Source organism: Lissotriton vulgaris, chromosome 6 (assembly GCF_964263255.1).
Source record: "Lissotriton vulgaris chromosome 6, aLisVul1.2, whole genome shotgun sequence".
In the NCBI taxonomy this organism is placed as follows: domain Eukaryota; kingdom Metazoa; phylum Chordata; class Amphibia; order Caudata; family Salamandridae; genus Lissotriton; species Lissotriton vulgaris.
In genome coordinates, this window is record NC_141694.1 from 1,292,020,910 (window position 1) to 1,292,038,411 (window position 17,502).

Genomic DNA, 17,502 nt, shown 5'->3' on the forward strand with positions numbered 1-17,502 from the left:
AAGGTTCAAGTTGTAGACAGTCATTTCTGGTAGTTATCTACACTTCCTATATTTACCACTTTATTTCCATGTGTGTATGTATGTATGTGTGTGTGGTGTGTGTGTGTGTGTATGTATGTGTCTATATATATATAAATATTTTTTTCTTCCCATTAGTAATGACTATGACCTGCAGCTCCCATGCCACTAAAGATCAAGGAATCCATGCTACATATGCTATATTACAAAATGAGATTTGCAACAATGTAATGTTTGCACCTGTGTAGCATATAGAGGATCCCATAAGACATATAGCTATCTAAAGGGACTTTAGATTTTAATGTACATATCAGAATCATTAAGACTATTACAGTTCTCACTTAGCTGCTATCCCCCTCCCCGTTTATTTTAATTTTATGCATTTATCAATTCAACCCTTATATGCAATTTATTTCAGCACTAGCACTTTAATGGTAACGGTAAAGCTTCATAAGTTTTAATGGTAAGCACAACAGCATTTTTTTAGGTAGCACACAATTTTACTATGAGATACAGTCACTCTAAGTCCGAGTTTTTTATCTACATTTTCCATTTTGCTAAGGGCAAATAACACCACTTTACGAATAAATAGCTTCATTGGGGCATATATTCATGTATCATCAGCGGTCTGGCATTTATGCAGCAATAGGAGCACTGCTTCGCACCACATTCGAATAAATATGATCTGCGACATAGATATATATGTGCCTAAAGTACAACCATGTTAATACTGAATAAGGATGTTTACAGCGCTTTTGCACAGTTTCTATGCTTATTTCCCTCTAAGCATTCATGCAACAAAGATTGTTTCAGTTGGTTTTTATCACTGATTACATAGATGGGATTGTAATATTTAGCGTAAACTTTATTTATTACATTTTGATACTCAATAATGTTTCACAATGTGATTTTAAGCTTTTTATTCACTCATGTATTTATTTATATATTTATATTTTTATTCATGTATCTATATATTTATGCAATATATAACATGGTGCAACACAATTGAGCGCAATTTCATGATGTATGACGTTACCACGCATACTATTACCACGCATACCATTACAACGCGGTATTTACAACGCATACCGTTACAACGCATAGCGCTTTGAGGTGCTGGATAGTGGTAAGTGTAATTTTATATTCCAACTCCGGTCCCCGTGGACACTAGGGAAGGTGTTGGATATAAAATTAAACTTATTCCCTATTCTAGAGCGCCCCCCAGCGCAATGCATTGTAATGGTATGCTTGGTAATGCCTGCGTTGTAAGTGTAGTGCGTGGTAAAAAATGCGTGGTAAACGTTGTATACCAATATCACTAACTCAATATTTATAAACATGGCACCCAATATGTGTAGAATGGCTCTAGTGGTTAAACTAGCAGATGTTAGAAGAAAGATTGTCTGTAAGATTTCACGCAAGTATTTTGTTTGTTTTAACTATGGGTGTATACCACAATGCAAAGATAAAAACAAAAGGTGGACCATGCTTTCACTATGTGATCAAGGGCATTCCCCTGCCTGAAACGCGTCATACGGCTTACAATTGAATAAACTGTTCTGCCACGAAGATTGGGTCTGTGTCTCTCATTCCGACCAGGAAGTAGGAGGGAGTCTTTGTTTTGTTAAAAAAAAATATATATATATATATAATGGCGGGCATGCTGAGCAAAATTGAGCTTAAATAAACACGCACTTTGTTTGGCACCATTCCTGGGTTCCTCTCTTCGTCTTTTCGAAACTGCGTGCTATTGTGGCAGTGTTGGAGCTTCTGGGATGAGTTTTACTTCTATATATATATATATATATATATACATATTATATATATATATATATATATATATATATATATATATATATATATATATATATATATATATATATATATATATATATATATATATATATATATTGTTCAGAGGTTTACTACACATTTGCACATTGCCCAATTTTAGCTAATAAAAATTGTTTTTCTTTTTCTTTTCTTTTAGAGCTTATTGGCCTCCCTTGGATGTTTTTCATGTACTCAGTTATGAGTCTAGCATCACTTGGATTTACAATCCTGTTTGTACCAGAGACAAAGGGACGATCTTTGGAGGAGATTTCTGAAGAGCTGGCAAAAAAGTAGGTGTCAAGTATATTTTCAGTGCGTTTACTTATATAAAGAAGAGGTGGATTGCTTGTTTTTAAGATGTTTAGAATATAGCCTTATAGCCCGCCGTAGAGGGCTATACCGGCTATTAAAGGCCCTCTCCAGCGTTAAAGGCCCCGAGCCGAAGGCGAGGGCCTTTAACAAGTGACATTCTGTCACTAGAGGACAGAATGTTCTAACTAAAAAACAAAGCCTTTTGGAAGCGTGAGGGGATTGGAATCCCCTCAGGCTCCCTGAAGCCTTTGTTCACAGCCAGAGCTGTGAACAAAGAAACATTGGAATGCTGGAGCTCCAGGCTTATACCAGCCATTATAAGCCCGGAGCACTCCATTGTTTTCAATGGAGCTTCCAACATTCCAATGTTCTAATATTTATTAACAAGCATTGTCAAAGCCAATAGGGCTGGCCTTGGCAAGCTTGTGTTATGGCTATTTTAAAAAAAAATATATCGCAAGCATACACAATGGAGATAACAAGCACTGGCATAGCCAATAGGTCTGGCATTTGAAATGTATTAGCCAACCTTTTTTGCTTTAACAGTACGTGTTGCCAATGCTGAACAGGCCAGCAAAACTAATAAGCATTGCCTGAGCCAGTTTATGCACACAAAAGTCAGGAATGGAATGAAGGGAAGGAGATCTATATCAAACTGTTCCTTAACTTTTCATAAAATTCAGTTTTCGTTATAAAAGCAAGGTCACAGATCTGCTGACATGAAGGTCTAAAAACCATAAAGAAGAGAATCACTTCAAAGAAGCTGAAAGTATTAATATCATAAGGCAAAAATGATGTTTTAAATACGACTGGGATGATCAAACAAAAACAATATTCAACACTGAAAATAACTTATGCGGCAAAAAGAACATGATATTTCCAACAAAACTTGAAGCTTTGTGCATATGACTTAAAGGACTATGTATGGCGCTCTGTTGGAATACTATATTTATAGGCAGGCTCAGCCTCTTGTCCCATGAAGCTTCAAAAAAGAAAGATGACTGATTTATTGCTGCACTAATCTGTACTTAAAGTTTCGGGGGCTTATTTATAAGCCCTCCAGATTTTTTTACATAAGCAACCTTAGTTCTCTGTAGCCGTGAACAAGAAAAACAAACCACAGTAAACTAAAGAGTAAGTACATGTTTTGAAACTGCAATACAACTGCCATGGGGAAAAATAATGTAACACTTTATCTACTGTAAAATCAGAAAACATGCACTTTATATCCCAATGTCGGCATGCTGAAGATGTTGGAAAAAGTTTGACATTTTCTTAAATAATTTAATGTGTATTATAAAACGTGCTGCCCACTTTAAATCTAAGGTAATCGTGCATAGTTGTGTTTGTGAGGTTTAAACTTAAGGCAACTTTGCAGCTGTCGGTATAGAAGTCAGAATTAAGCATAATTTTTGTAGTCGAAGTTCTTGGACATGAAATGTACAAAAGATGGCAACATTCACATGAGCACAGTGTGAACAATATAGATGCAGTTACTATACGACTTTCAGAGTAAAATGTAAATTTCTCTAAAATTAGCCTTTTAGCAATAAGATGTCAGATTTTTTACAACTGTTAGTAAGTGGGTTGTAAATGGCGATGCTTTTGTGCTCTGGGAGTTACAGTAAAGTCCTCAAGAAAGTAAATGTTCTATAGGTAGTAGTGTGGCTGGATAGCTTTGATATAGCACCACATTCAAAGGTAAAGCTTCTGTTTGAAGCTTATCTGTATATTTCGTTTCCGTTTTCCCACTTGTTCTGAGCACATTTGTTTTCAGTGCAGTGTTTTTATGAAAGTCATTCAACTGCACATTTTTCTTTCTCGATAGTCACAGTTGCCTGTAGCTGTTCTGGAACGCAAGATTTGGAGTTGATTTCAGTTTGCATAGGCCCATATTTATCATGGTGTTACTTCGCCCTTGCACCGCGCAAAGGGCAAAAAGGTCAATGCAGTAAAAAGAAAGGGAGGTCTCCTATTAAATCCAATTAGGGACAAGGAGAGAAATAATTAACAAAGTGTCACGTCCCTATAATTCCCCCGGGGAAAGAGAGGCAACAAAATCCACTAACCACTCAGAAGGACACTTGTGACACAATTACATAATAAAACATAAGTAAGAAAACAGATTGTCAACGCAGCGTTTCGGTTTTACACCTTCTTTGTCCTGAAGAAGGTGTAAAACCGAAACGCTGCGTCGACAATCTGTTTTCCTCCTTATGTTTTATTATGTAATTGTGTATTGATACATCTTTTAACCTTGTACATGACACTTATGTGCACAATATTGTATTGCATCTTACTGAATAAACTGTAAAAAAAATGTTTAATATATTACACTTTTGTATTTTGTCTTGGCAATCTAGTTGATAATGTACTCCAGTGGCACAAGTGTCCTTCTGAGTGGTTAGTGGATTTTGATGCCTCTCTTTCCCCGGGGGAATTATAGGGATGTGACTCTTTGTTGTTCAAAAAGGTCAATGCAACACTAACATTTATCAAGCCACACAAGGTCATCTTGCATGGCTTGATAAATCTGGAGTAACGCAAGGCCGCGTAAATCCCTGCCTTGTGTTACTATGCCCTCGCGAGGTGTTCCATGGGTGACGCGTGGTTGTTCCCATGCATCCACCCACGGATTTTGGGGCCTTCCCAGATTTATCATTAGTGGTAGACATGGGAATGGAACATCACATAATAAAATGATGGACAGAGTATCGAAACTTTTAAAAAAACTCAACCCCATGTTACAGATCTGGGTTTAATCCATTGTTATTTTGCTCGTCACGTCAACCCAGTTTGAACCAAGGCCAGGTCCTCCCTGGACCAGAAACTAGCATAGTGGGACCAGTTTCATGTTATGCCTCAGAATGCTACGCCTCCAAAGGGGAGGCGTAACAAGTAGAAATAACTGTATTTATCCTTGTTTTTACCCTCTTTTTATGTGGGCCGCATTTTGGTGTCCCTTCCTGCACAAAAACAATCCTGCTTACAGTGCATGCACCCTTACATCATGATGCAATGGTGCCTGTGTTGGATCTAGGCGGCAAAAGTGCGCCAGTGCAGGGACAGGACAGGAATGCGCTGTATGATGTTAAATATGGTGCATTCCGGCGCTTTCTGTTTCACATAGCACAGCAAGGTGGCTTGCTGCGTTGCGCGAAGCTATAATAAATATGCCCATAGTGTTAAGACTACTCTCTGCCATTTCGATATGAAACACCAAGAATATATTGAGTCACTCTGCAGGTGTCTTTATTTTAAAGGAAAAAATAATTATTAATAAGTAAATAAAGTGTACAGCAAGCAGTATATTAATATCTGAAAATTGATAAGAAAATACTTCCAATAACCGCTTGCCATGCCATTAATGAAGATATCATGTTTTTAATAACTTAAGGGCAATATAAAAGAATATATGGCTACTTTAAAAGTCAGACAATCATTAACTGTTTTAACTATCTGAACATTAATTTTGTATTGCTACACAGCTACTGTATATATTAAATAAAGAGCTGCTGAACAAAGTAAATGTCTTTCTGACTTTAGCAATAAATCAGGTGTATCAAATAAGGTAGCCTACACACTTTGCAAATTACCAGCAACTTCAATTTGTTTTTTGAAACATTCCAGATCATAGTTGAATTCAGTTCAAATATAGATAAAAATGTTTTTGAGGAGGTTTGCTACAAACCCTATTTGAAAGACCTATGGTCAATATAAATGCGACAGGCAAAGAAAATCTATATAGCAAAATGAGAAACTGAATCTTTACTTTTTTAAATATGCTTTATTAAACATGTAATTACACATTTCCAATCATAAAATGTCGAAATGTAAAGTTAAATAAAAAGTAGACTTGTGCTATGCAACACATTAGAAAAATTATACATCAGGGCCTGCAGATAAAAATACTATATCCTACAATAATAATGGTACATAATACCATATAGTTGCAATCATACCTTTGATAAATATATTTGCGAGTGCACATGAATTAATAGATGAGCACACACATGAATTACTGTCAGGAGTGAATGAAAATTGCAGTAAATTCGTTAGCACAAGAAGAAAGGAGTGAGCTGAATGAGTGTAGCAGTTAATAAATGGGTACACGAAAGAATGAGTGTGCGAACATACATGAATGTGTGTAAATGTTAATTAATGCAGCTTTGGGTTCAGCTGTGAATAAGTCACTACAAGGACGAATGTATGAATGTACAGCACTGAATGAGTGTACCAAAGAAACAATTGAATAGAGCAATGGATGCATGAGTCTCAAGGGGGTTAATGAATGAATGATTGAAGAAATGCGTTAGTGAAGACGTGAATGTAAAGAAGTGAGTAATTGCAACAACGAATGAGTAAAGTAATATTTGATTGAATAAGTGAGGATGCATTAGTAAATGAGACCAGTAGAGCGTGAGTGACAGCATTAGCATGGAACAGTGAGCAGGGTATTGAAGCAATGGGTGCAGAAACAGTGAGTGCAGTAGTGTGTATGAAATGAGTTTGTGAAAAGAAGAGCTACAATTGATTGTATCTAAGAGAGTAAAAAATAGCACTGTAATGTACGCCCCCTCCCTCTATTAATTGGGGACCTTCAAAACATTAATCTGTGTCCCATTCAACCTTTCCCTTAGGCCTGCCCCCTCTACCCTTAGCTCATCAATTACAGCATTAAATTCCATTAGTAAGTCGATGAGACTAAGCTGTATGTGAAAGCCTCCTGTGTTACATATCCAGTGACTTAAGCACTTCCTGATTTACAAAAAGGGGGTGGTGATGAACAGAGTGTCTGAGTTAAACAGACCACTCTTACCCAGTCCAAAGATCAGGGCTTGATCCATCACCGTTATTTATCTCACTGCCCCATCCCAGCTCAGAACCTGGCTATATGCAAATCAGTCTGTCCCTGGCCCAGTGCATCATGGGAACAGGGCAGACTAAACTACCAAGCCAATTCTTCACCAGAAAGGAGACAAGCTACCGGGGACCGGTTTCTGGCATTTCAGCCTTCTTCGGCCCGGCTTGCTTGAATCCTGATGGAGCAGTGAGAAAGGGACTCATGTCTGAGTATACCCTGCCACACCTATAGTGGCCAAAAACGATTTACAAAAAGGGGGTGGTGATGAACAGAGTGTCTGAGTTAAACAGACCACTCTTACCCAGTCCAAAGATCAGGGCTTGATCCATCACCGTTATTTATCTCACTGCCCCATCCCAGCTCAGAACCTGGCTATATGCAAATCAGTCTGTCCCTGGCCCAGTGCATCATGGGAACAGGGCAGACTAAACTACCAAGCCAATTCTTCACCAGAAAGGAGACAAGCTACCGGGGACCGGTTTCTGGCATTTCAGCCTTCTTCGGCCCGGCTTGCTTGAATCCTGATGGAGCAGTGAGAAAGGGACTCATGTCTGAGTATACCCTGCCACACCTATAGTGGCCAAAAACGATTTACAAAAAGGGGGTGGTGATGAACAGAGTGTCTGAGTTAAACAGACCACTCTTACCCAGTCCAAAGATCAGGGCTTGATCCATCACCGTTATTTATCTCACTGCCCCATCCCAGCTCAGAACCTGGCTATATGCAAATCAGTCTGTCCCTGGCCCAGTGCATCATGGGAACAGGGCAGACTAAACTACCAAGCCAATTCTTCACCAGAAAGGAGACAAGCTACCGGGGACCGGTTTCTGGCATTTCAGCCTTCTTCGGCCCGGCTTGCTTGAATCCTGTTTAATTCAGAGACTCTGTCCCTCACCACCCCTTGTTGTAAATATTTTTGTCCACCCTAAGCGTGGAAGGGTATACTCAGATGTGAGTCCCTTGCTCATTGCACCATCAGGATTCAAGCAAGCCGGGCCGAAGACGGCTGAAATGCCAGAAACCGGTCCCCGGTAGCTTGTTTCCTTCCCAGTGTAAGAATTGGCTTTTGTAGTTTGGTTTGCCCTGTTCCCATCATGCACTGGGACAGGAACAGACTAATTTGCATACAGCCAGGTTCTGAAACTGGGATGGTGCAGTGAGCTAAAAAACGGTGTTGGATCTAGCCCTGATCTCTTGACTGGGTGAGAGTATTCTGTTTAATTCAGAGACTCTGTCCCTCACCACCCCTTGTTGTAAATATTAAGCACTTCCTGCACATCATACAATTCTGACGTTCAGCACCTGTCTGGTAGTTATCCCACCAAAACTGAATTCCCCCTATTTGCCAACAACAATATGAAACATCTAATCTAATCCAAACCTGGCTCAATGGCAAGAACCTCCATGGATTCAAAGACCAACATTTGTCCAGCGGTTGGTTAGTCACTGGGATTCACCCTAGACACTGACCTCTTCATATGCAAGGAACTTATCGGCAAGAACACCAAGACTGCTTTGTACCAGCTCTCTCTTTTAAAGAAAGTGGAACGGTTTTTCCCAGAAAGTTATTTCAAAACTGCCCTTCCAGCCTTCCTACTCTCACATTTGGATGTTTCAGTGGCCCACTCTGCACCCTCTCAGACTCCACACTAGCCCACCTTAATCAATCCTGTCTGTTGCTGAAAATCTAGTTAAGGGGCTGAAGACATGTGGCCACATCACTCCTGCCCTCTTTGAGCTGCACTTGCTTCCTTTGCTACCAATGCCACCCTTAATTTGCTTTTGATAAAGAAGGAAATGCCAGGGCTCGATTTTAACAAACCAGAGCTAATTTATTCAGCTGGTGTGTGCCTTCTTTTCATTATTTAGAGAAAGTATGCATTTGTCATTATTCATACATTTCAAAACAATTTTCCATATTTCAACAATATACAGAGGCTGAAAATATCCCTTTTGCTGGGGATACAAATGAACGCAATATTTCGTACATTTCAATACATTTCAAATCAATATGTGCAGACAAAAATAAATGAAAAATAATTCATAAACAGTTACACTTTCATTATTTTTTTCATAGAACAGGCATTGAATCCTGTGCACCAAAATTCATTTAGGTACATTCATTATTGTGTTGCTATATTGTGTGCCTACAGCCAGATGGCCGACGCGTTTCCAAACCCTTCTTTTAATCTAATGGGTTCTTCCTCAGGGCCGGGCTGTGTACCTATGGTGCAAAATTAGGGACATTTAGTATCTCCTATTTTCCTGAGTTCTTTACTTAGCTTCATATACAGGCGGAGCCTGTGGAATTTTACCTTGTGTGACAGGTTTACTGACTGCTGCTTTCAAGCACGGGGCATCGAATGACCGAGTAAACATCTCAAACAGGGAACTAACTGCACATGAAAAATCAGTACTAGAACTAGGACTTAAATTTGTACCAACATCTCACACTGACCTGACGCATTTAAAAATTGAAGCATTGGAATTTTGTCGCAAACTGAGATTAAAAGCATTTTTTCACAACAGAGAAGACACTAGAGTTAATGAACCCTCTAATCTCTCCAATAAATCCACGTTTGTACCCCCAACATATACCATTCCAAAGGAAATAATAGCCTTTGAACAGATCGTTCTATCCTCCATCACCCAATTAAGCAAACAAAAAATGTTCCTCAAGAGGAACATCACTAGAGATCAAGAAATAGCCTTGAACACTTTACGCAATGACGAATCGATAGTGTTAAAACCCGTAGACAAAGGGGGCGCCCTTGTGGTCTGGGACAGAGATAAATACATTACTGAAGCCAACAGCCAAATCAAAAATACCGAGTGGTATAGAGAAGTCAAAGAGGATCCAACTCCACAAATAACAGCTGAGATTCAGACCATAATCACAGAAGGTCGGGACAAGGGGATATTAGGAATGAAGGAATTCCAATATTTAGACAAAAAAAGCCCACGCATTCCGGTAATCTATTTTTTACCAAAAATTCATAAAAACTTATCTGAACCACCCGGAAGACCCATTGTCTCCGGGTGTGATTCGGTACTGGAACCACTTGCGAAATATGTGGATGTGTTCCTTAAACCTTTCTTGTCTGAAGTAAGATCATACCTTAAAGATACCAGGGATTTCATCAACAAGATTGAAGGGACTTCATTTGATGGAAACCAAGAGGTGATGGTATCCTTTGATGTCACCTCCCTATATACCCAAATCCCCCAACAAGAGGGATTAGAAGCAATGGAGTATTTTTTAGACACACGACCCAGACCACATAGAGTCCCCACAGATTTTATCATTAACTTAGCGAGAATAGCACTCAAAAGGAACTACTTTCGGTTCATGGACACGTTCTACGTGCAGGTGAAGGCCACTGCCATGGGGTGTCCTTATGCCCCGGAAATGGCGGTGCTCTTCATGGCCCTGTATGAGGAGCGCTTCATCTACCGTAACAATCCATTCCTTCAAAACAACCAAATGGTATCGTTTCATTGATGACATCTGGTGCCAATGGAATGGGTCAGAAGAAACGCTCACCCAGTTCCATCAGTGGCTCAATACCAGACACCCAGATATAAAATTCACAATGACATTCAGCAGAACATCGCTTACCTTTCTAGATGTTGTGGTTTTTCCTCATGAAAATTAACTGACTACCACGTTACATCGTAAAGACACTGATAAGAATACAATTTTACACTATGCCAGTTACCATCCTAAAAGTTTAAAATCTAACCTGCCGTACGGACAAATGCTGAGAATCCAACGGAATTGTTCCAGGAAAGAAGACTTCCTGATCCATTCACAAATACTGAGTGATCAATTACAGCGGAGGGGTTATCCCCACAAATTATTGAAACACTCAACTACCAGGGCATGGCACACTCCACGAGAAGAGCTATTGAGAACCAACAAAGATACTAAACTATTGGATAGGCCGGTATGTGTTACCACTTTCGGGCCATACACTAACAAGTTGAAATCCATCATCCTAAAGAACTGGCATTTGATTAAAAATTCAGAAGTCCCGATGGAGCAACCCTTGTTTGCCCTAAAGAAAAACAGAAGTATAGCCCAGCGGATTGTAAGGGCCGATCTGGGAGTAAGCAAAGCCAAAACTGACTTACGCACATTGTGGAAACTACCACCTGTAACAGACCACCACAAATGTGGTTCATTTGCTTCCTGCCCCAATACAATTGAAGGTGAAGAATTTTCATTCAAGACAACAAAATGGACACATAAAGGATTCTCGAACTGCAAAACATCAAATGTAATATATGCAGTCATGTGCCCGTGTCCTAAGTTGTACATAGGAAAAACCACCCAAAAAGTCAACCAACGAATATCCCAACACAGATCTAGGATCAAGAACAAAGTACTGTCCGCACCCATGGTCCAGCACTTTGTTGAACAGAAACACAATGAAAACGATTTTAAATGGACAATACTACAAGCTATGAAGGTTCCTCCGAGAGGAGGAAACATCGATGCCATGTTACTAAAAAAAGAGGCTTATCTAATTTTAAAATGTAATTGCGTGATGGATGGCCTGAACGAAATGTCGGAATTACAAAGAACCAATTATTGAGTCCCCTGTGAACCCCACCACCACTGAAGAATTATCCATTAAAAGGTAACGAGTTAATGCGCTGCGCCTAACCCTTCTAACTCAACACACAACCATATCAAAACCCTTTTCCCTAAAAAACTACAAATCCCACAATCCCTAGCAGCATACTTAAACAGGAAACCGTGTTCCATTTGGTGTTCAAACCAAACCAGAATAGCAGCACTTGGAGTGAGAAGCGGCCGCATAGAACCCCTAGCGCAGCAAGAGACCCACAGACAGAGGTAAGGAAGCATCGCGAAAGCCTTTTTAGAAGCGCATAAGTAAAAAAGAATCAACGCCAAGTAAACTTCAATATCGGCTTGATTCCCCCCACAGAACTCGGAAAAGAAACGCGAACGCTCATTTAAACCATGTGAAGAGCCTGGGTCACCAGTCGCGCTACACACAAGTAAGCGAAAAGTATAAATATAAACAGAACTCGATCTAATGTTTTATTCTTGGAACTGATTCCGAATTTTTAAATATACAGATCGGAGTCACCGCGGAACGCGACATACATTTTAACAACAACATCACTTTGAGAGAATAACCGAAAAAACAAGTAAGTGTTAGCGCAGCCCTTACAGAGATACCTTTTGCACAATGAAATGTGAAAACTCAATATATTTACTAAATTCACCCATCCTTAACTACATCTAGGTAATGGTGAAAATTCAAGGTCACTCGATGCCCCGTGCTTGAAAGCAGCAGTCAGTAAACCTGTCACACAAGGTAAAATTCCACAGGCTCCGCCTGTATATGAAGCTAAGTAAAGAACTCAGGAAAATAGGAGATACTAAATGTCCCTAATTTTGCACCATAGGTACACAGCCCGGCCCTGAGGAAGAACCCATTAGATTAAAAGAAGGGTTTGGAAACGCGTCGGCCATCTGGCTGTAGGCACACAATATAGCAACACAATAATGAATGTACCTAAATGAATTTTGGTGCACAGGATTCAATGCCTGTTCTATGAAAAAAATGATGAAAGTGTAACTGTTTATGAATTATTTTTCATTTATTTTTGTCTGCACATATTGATTTGAAATGTATTGAAATGTACGAAATATTGCGTTCATTTGTATCCCCAGCAAAAGGGATATTTTCAGCCTCTGTATATTGTTGAAATATGGAAAATTGTTTTGAAATGTATGAATAATGACAAATGCATACCTTCTCTGAATAATGAAAAGAAGGCACACACCAGCTGAATAAATTAGCTCTGGTTTGTTAAAATCGAGCCCTGGCATTTCCTTCTTTATCAAATGTATCTTGTCCAGCCAGGACCCGTAGGACAAAACCCCTCCATTTAGAGATACCCTTAATTTGCTGGCAGAATTTTGACTTTGTCACGCACCCTTGCTTTTCACTATGAGAGCAATGATGTGCAATGCAATAGGTCTAATATTTGCGAAACGTTGAGCTACTGGCATTGTAAATAACAAACCTATTATTTATGTGTTGGTTTTCAAAACATATGAATAAAAGGCATTGTCATTTACAATGCCAATAACTTAAAATTTCGCAAATGCGAGACTTATTGCATTGCAAATGCTTGTTTGTGCTTAGTTCTGTATTTTTTGTCTTGTTAAAGTAATAATTTATGTAGAATTCATTGTCTGGTCAGCCTGTTCCTAGGATTGTAGAAACTACATGGTGAAATGGACTTTGAGGATGTTTAGTGGAGGGGTGCATACTATTAAAATGCCACATGTGCAGCTAGCATGTGAAATTGTAGCTTCCTTTTCAGATATTCATATCCACAAATAAATTTCCCTTTTCACAAGGGAGTTCTTGCTGCAGCAGTGAAAATCAAAGTACTGCACTCAGTGGTGGCTCCTCCACTAAGGCGGAGGAGCATCGCCACACTGTTTTCTGCAGTGGAAATAAAGCAAAAATAAAATGATAATAACTCATTGTTATCATTTTATTTGTTCCTGAGGTAGCGTCTTTGCAGGGTGGGGTGGTGCTGCTCTGCTCTCAGAGCAGAGGGAAGGAGTGGTGGGCACTCTGTGAATGTGCAATGACTGTTTGGCCAGCCCTTTGGGCCAGCCAAACAGTCATGCGTACTTTGCAGGTTTTCTAGCCAGACTGCATTACAACCTGGGTGGAGAACATACCCAGGCTCCCATTCTCTGGCAGAGCGTCGTACCATGGCGTTCAGACCAATCACAACACTGCATTGCGGCATTGGGTTAGGGGAGCTTCGAAGCCTGGGTACTTACTGTTCTTTACCATCTTCATCGCCCCCAATCCATGCCACCCGCTACTGACTGCACTTCAGATTTTCATCATTCTATCAGATAATATTTGACAATCTTCTCCTTCTCGACCACTGCCTTGTACTTACTCTGCTCTTTGTATGTGTGAACTCTTCTACCTATACAGTTACGCTCTCGATCTTCTCAGTAGCAGAAATGAGACGAGGCAGGAGACATCAAAAGATCAGAGATATAAAGAGAGTGATATAGTAAGAGAGGTAAAGTAGAGGGAAAAGGGACCAGGAGCTGAGATAGAGAGATAAGTAAAGTTGGAGAGGTGTAAGGAAAAGAGGTGAAGGAGAAGCAGCCAGAAAGATACAGAGATTAATAATGGCAAAGAGACTGGTAGAGAAAAAGTAGTACAGAGGTTTTAAGTTGAGGTAGGTAGAGAATGAAATGCAGCTAGAGTGAGAAGTTGGGTGTACAGTAGTTGAGATAGAGAGACAAGGTTAAAGAGGGGTAATTGAGATATAGAGAACAAGATAGGTAGATGTATACAGGTGAGGTAAGGAGAGATGTACAGATTGATGCAAAGTAAAAAATGTAGTGAGGCAGAGAGAAAGGTTGAACAGTAAACAGAAAGGTGAGGTGGAGAAAAACAAAAGTAAAGTAGGGAGAGATTTGAGAAAGATGGTAGTAAGACTGATGAAGAGGTAGAGAGAGGGTGAAATATAGAGAAAGAGGCAGAATCAGAGAGGTAAGGAGAAAAGATGTATGAAGAGTGGGTGGTAGATAGAGGAGAGGTAAAGACGGGAGCTGATATAGAGAAAGAGGCAAAGACTGGAGGTAGTGATAGAGAAAAAGGTGAATGTAGAACAAGAGAGGTAATGAGAAAGCTGGTGAGAAGCGAGGATGAGGGGAAAAGAGTTCAAGTAGAGGGGTCATTTGGAGAAGTGAGGAAGTAAATAATGGATTAAGTAAATTGGTATGTTTTGTAGCAAGAGACTAAGAGGTTGGTAAAGAAGAGATTGTGAGAGAGGTGTGAAGTAAAGATGGATCTGAGGTAGAGAGGCGTGAGGTAAAGAGTGGAGAGGTGGAGAGAGGTCTGAGAGACATGTCAGTAGAGGAGTGGTGTAGAGGTATGAGAGAGAAGTGAAGTAAAGAGAAAGAGATGGTTGATAGTGAGGTGAAGTAGATGAAGGAGGGATACAGTGAACAGAGATAGAAACAGCAGGGTGATGCAGTGCAAGGCATTTGGTAGAAAGAGTATAGGGCTGTATAGAGAGAGTCAAGTCAAGTCAAGTCATGAAATTTATATAGCGCACTACATACCCAGAGGGTTTCAAGGCGCTTAGGAAGGGGAGGAGGATTATTTGTCAAATATCCACGTTTTAAGCTGCTTTCTGAACGCTAGGTGATTCTGGGTTAGGCGAAGGTAGGCGGGGAGTGAGTTCCATGTTTTGGCAGCCAGGTAAGAGAAGGATCTGCCTCCCATGGTGGTCTTGTTGATGCGAGGTACAGTGGCGAGGGCTTGGCTGGAAGAGCGGAGTTGGCGGGAGGGGGAGTAGAAGGACAGTCGAGAGTTGAGGCAATCTGGTCCGATGTCGTAGAGTGATTTGTGTGCGTGGGTGAGCAGTCGGAAAGTGATCCTCTTATTGATGGGTAGCCAGTGGAGGTCTTTAAGGTGACCAGAGATGTGTTCGTTGCGTGGGATGTCTAATATGAGCCTGGCTGAGGCGTTTTGGATTCGTTGTAGTTTCTTCTGGAGTTTAGCGGTGGTACCTGCGTAGAGGGTGTTTCCGTAGTCCAGTCGGCTCGTGACCAGAGCATGGGTGACTGTTTTCCTTGTTTCGGTGGGGATCCAGCGAAATGTTTTTCTGAGCATGCGAAGAATGTTAAAGCAGGAAGAGGATACGGCGCTGACTTGTCTGTTCATTGATAGTGAGGCATCCAGGATGACGCCAAGGTTCCGTGCATGGTCTGTCGGGATGGGTGCATTTCCGAGGGCTTCCGGCCACCAGGAGTTGTCCCATGCAGAGGGGGATTTACCTAAGATGAGGACTTCTGTTTTGTCTGAGTTCAGTTTCAGTCGGCTTTGTTTCATCCATTCGGCGACTTCTTTCATTCCTTCGTGAAGGTTAGTTTTGGCGGTGCTGGGGTCCTTGGTGAGAGATAGGATCAGTTGAGTGTCATCCGCGTAAGAGATGATGTTGAGGTTGTGTTGGCGGGCGATGGCCGCGAGGGGGCTCATATATACGTTGAAGAGGGTGGGACTGAGTGAGGATCCTTGTGGTACGCCGCAGATGATTTCAGAGGCCTCGGACTTGAATGGTGGGAGGCGGACTCTCTGGGTTCTTCCGGTGAGGAACGAGGTGATCCATTCCAGTGCCTTTCCTTGGATTCCGATGTTTCTGAGGCGGTGTAAGAGGGTGCTGTGGCAGACTGTGTCGAAGGCTGCAGAAAGGTCGAGGAGGATGAGGGCGACTGTGTCTCCATTGTCCAGTAGAGTTCGGATGTCGTCTGTTGCTGCGATGAGGGCGGTCTCAGTACTGTGTTTGGCTCGGAAGCCAGATTGTGAGGGGTCGAGTGAATTGTTGGCTTCGAGGAAGGCGGCGAGCTGGTTGTTGACAGCTTTCTCGATGACTTTGGCCGGGAACGGAAGAAGCGAGATGGGGCGGTAGTTTTTGAGTTCGGTGGGGTCTGCTGTTGGTTTTTTCAGAAGGGCGGTGAGTTCAGCGTGTTTCCAGTTTTCTGGGAAGGTAGCGGAGTTGAAGGAGCAATTGATGACGTCTCGGAGGTGAGGAGCTATGACGGAGTCTGCTTTGTTGAAGATGTGGTGAGGGCATGGGTCTGTGGGGGATCCAGAGTGGATGGAATTCATCAGGCGGATGGTGTCCTCAGTGGAGATAGGGTTCCAGGCGTTAAGGGTGTTAACGGGGGGAAGATGGTCAGCTGAAGGTAGGGTGGGTTGGCTTCCGGGTTGGTTGTCAAAGCTGTTGTGGATGTCAGCAATCTTGTTGTGGAAGAAAGAGGCTAGGGAATCGCAGAGGGTTTGAGAGGGGGAGATGTCGTTGGCGTTGGCCGAGGGGTTGGAAAATTCCTTGACGATGTTGAAAAGTTCCTTGCTGTTGTGGGCGTTGTTGTCAAGTCGATCTTTGAATGCTGTTTTCTTGGCTTTTCGGATCAGTTGGTGGTGAGTACGGATGGCGCTTTTGAAGGCGTCCTTGTTGCTGGTGGATGGGTCTTTTTTCCAGGCCTTTTCAAGGGAGCGGCACAGTTTCTTGGACTTCTTGAGGTCATCGTTGAACCATGAGGCCTTCTTGATGCCAAGTGTGTGTTGACGTTTTTTCATTGGTGCTAAGGTGTCGGCGGTGTTGGATAGCCAGAGGGTGAGGTTAGATGCGGCTTCGTTGGCGTTAGAAGAGAGGGCTGGGGAGGTTTGAAGGAGCGATGTGGAGATCTGATCCATGGTGATTTTGTTCCAGTTTCTTTGTAGAGTTGGTTGGGGGTGGACGATGGGTTTCGGTTTGTTGTAGGTGAAGTGAACGCAGCTGTGGTCGGTCCAGAGGAGATCCGTAGTGTGGCTGAAGGAGACATGATTGCTGGAGGTGAAGATGGGGTCGAGTGTGTGACCTGCGATGTGGGTGGGGGAAG

General features: G+C 41.4%; 1 protein-coding gene across 2 annotated transcripts in view; it reads left to right on the top strand.

The window, feature by feature from the left end:
• SLC2A12 (solute carrier family 2 member 12) overlaps positions 1–17,502 on the top strand; it is a 418,153-nt gene that overhangs the window by 383,399 nt on the left and 17,252 nt on the right. For both annotated transcript variants that reach the window (XM_086927426.1, XM_086927425.1), the window contains one exon: positions 2,009–2,141. In XM_086927426.1, the coding sequence (XP_086783552.1) occupies positions 2,009–2,141 (133 nt within the window). The remainder of the gene's footprint in view (positions 1–2,008; positions 2,142–17,502) is intronic.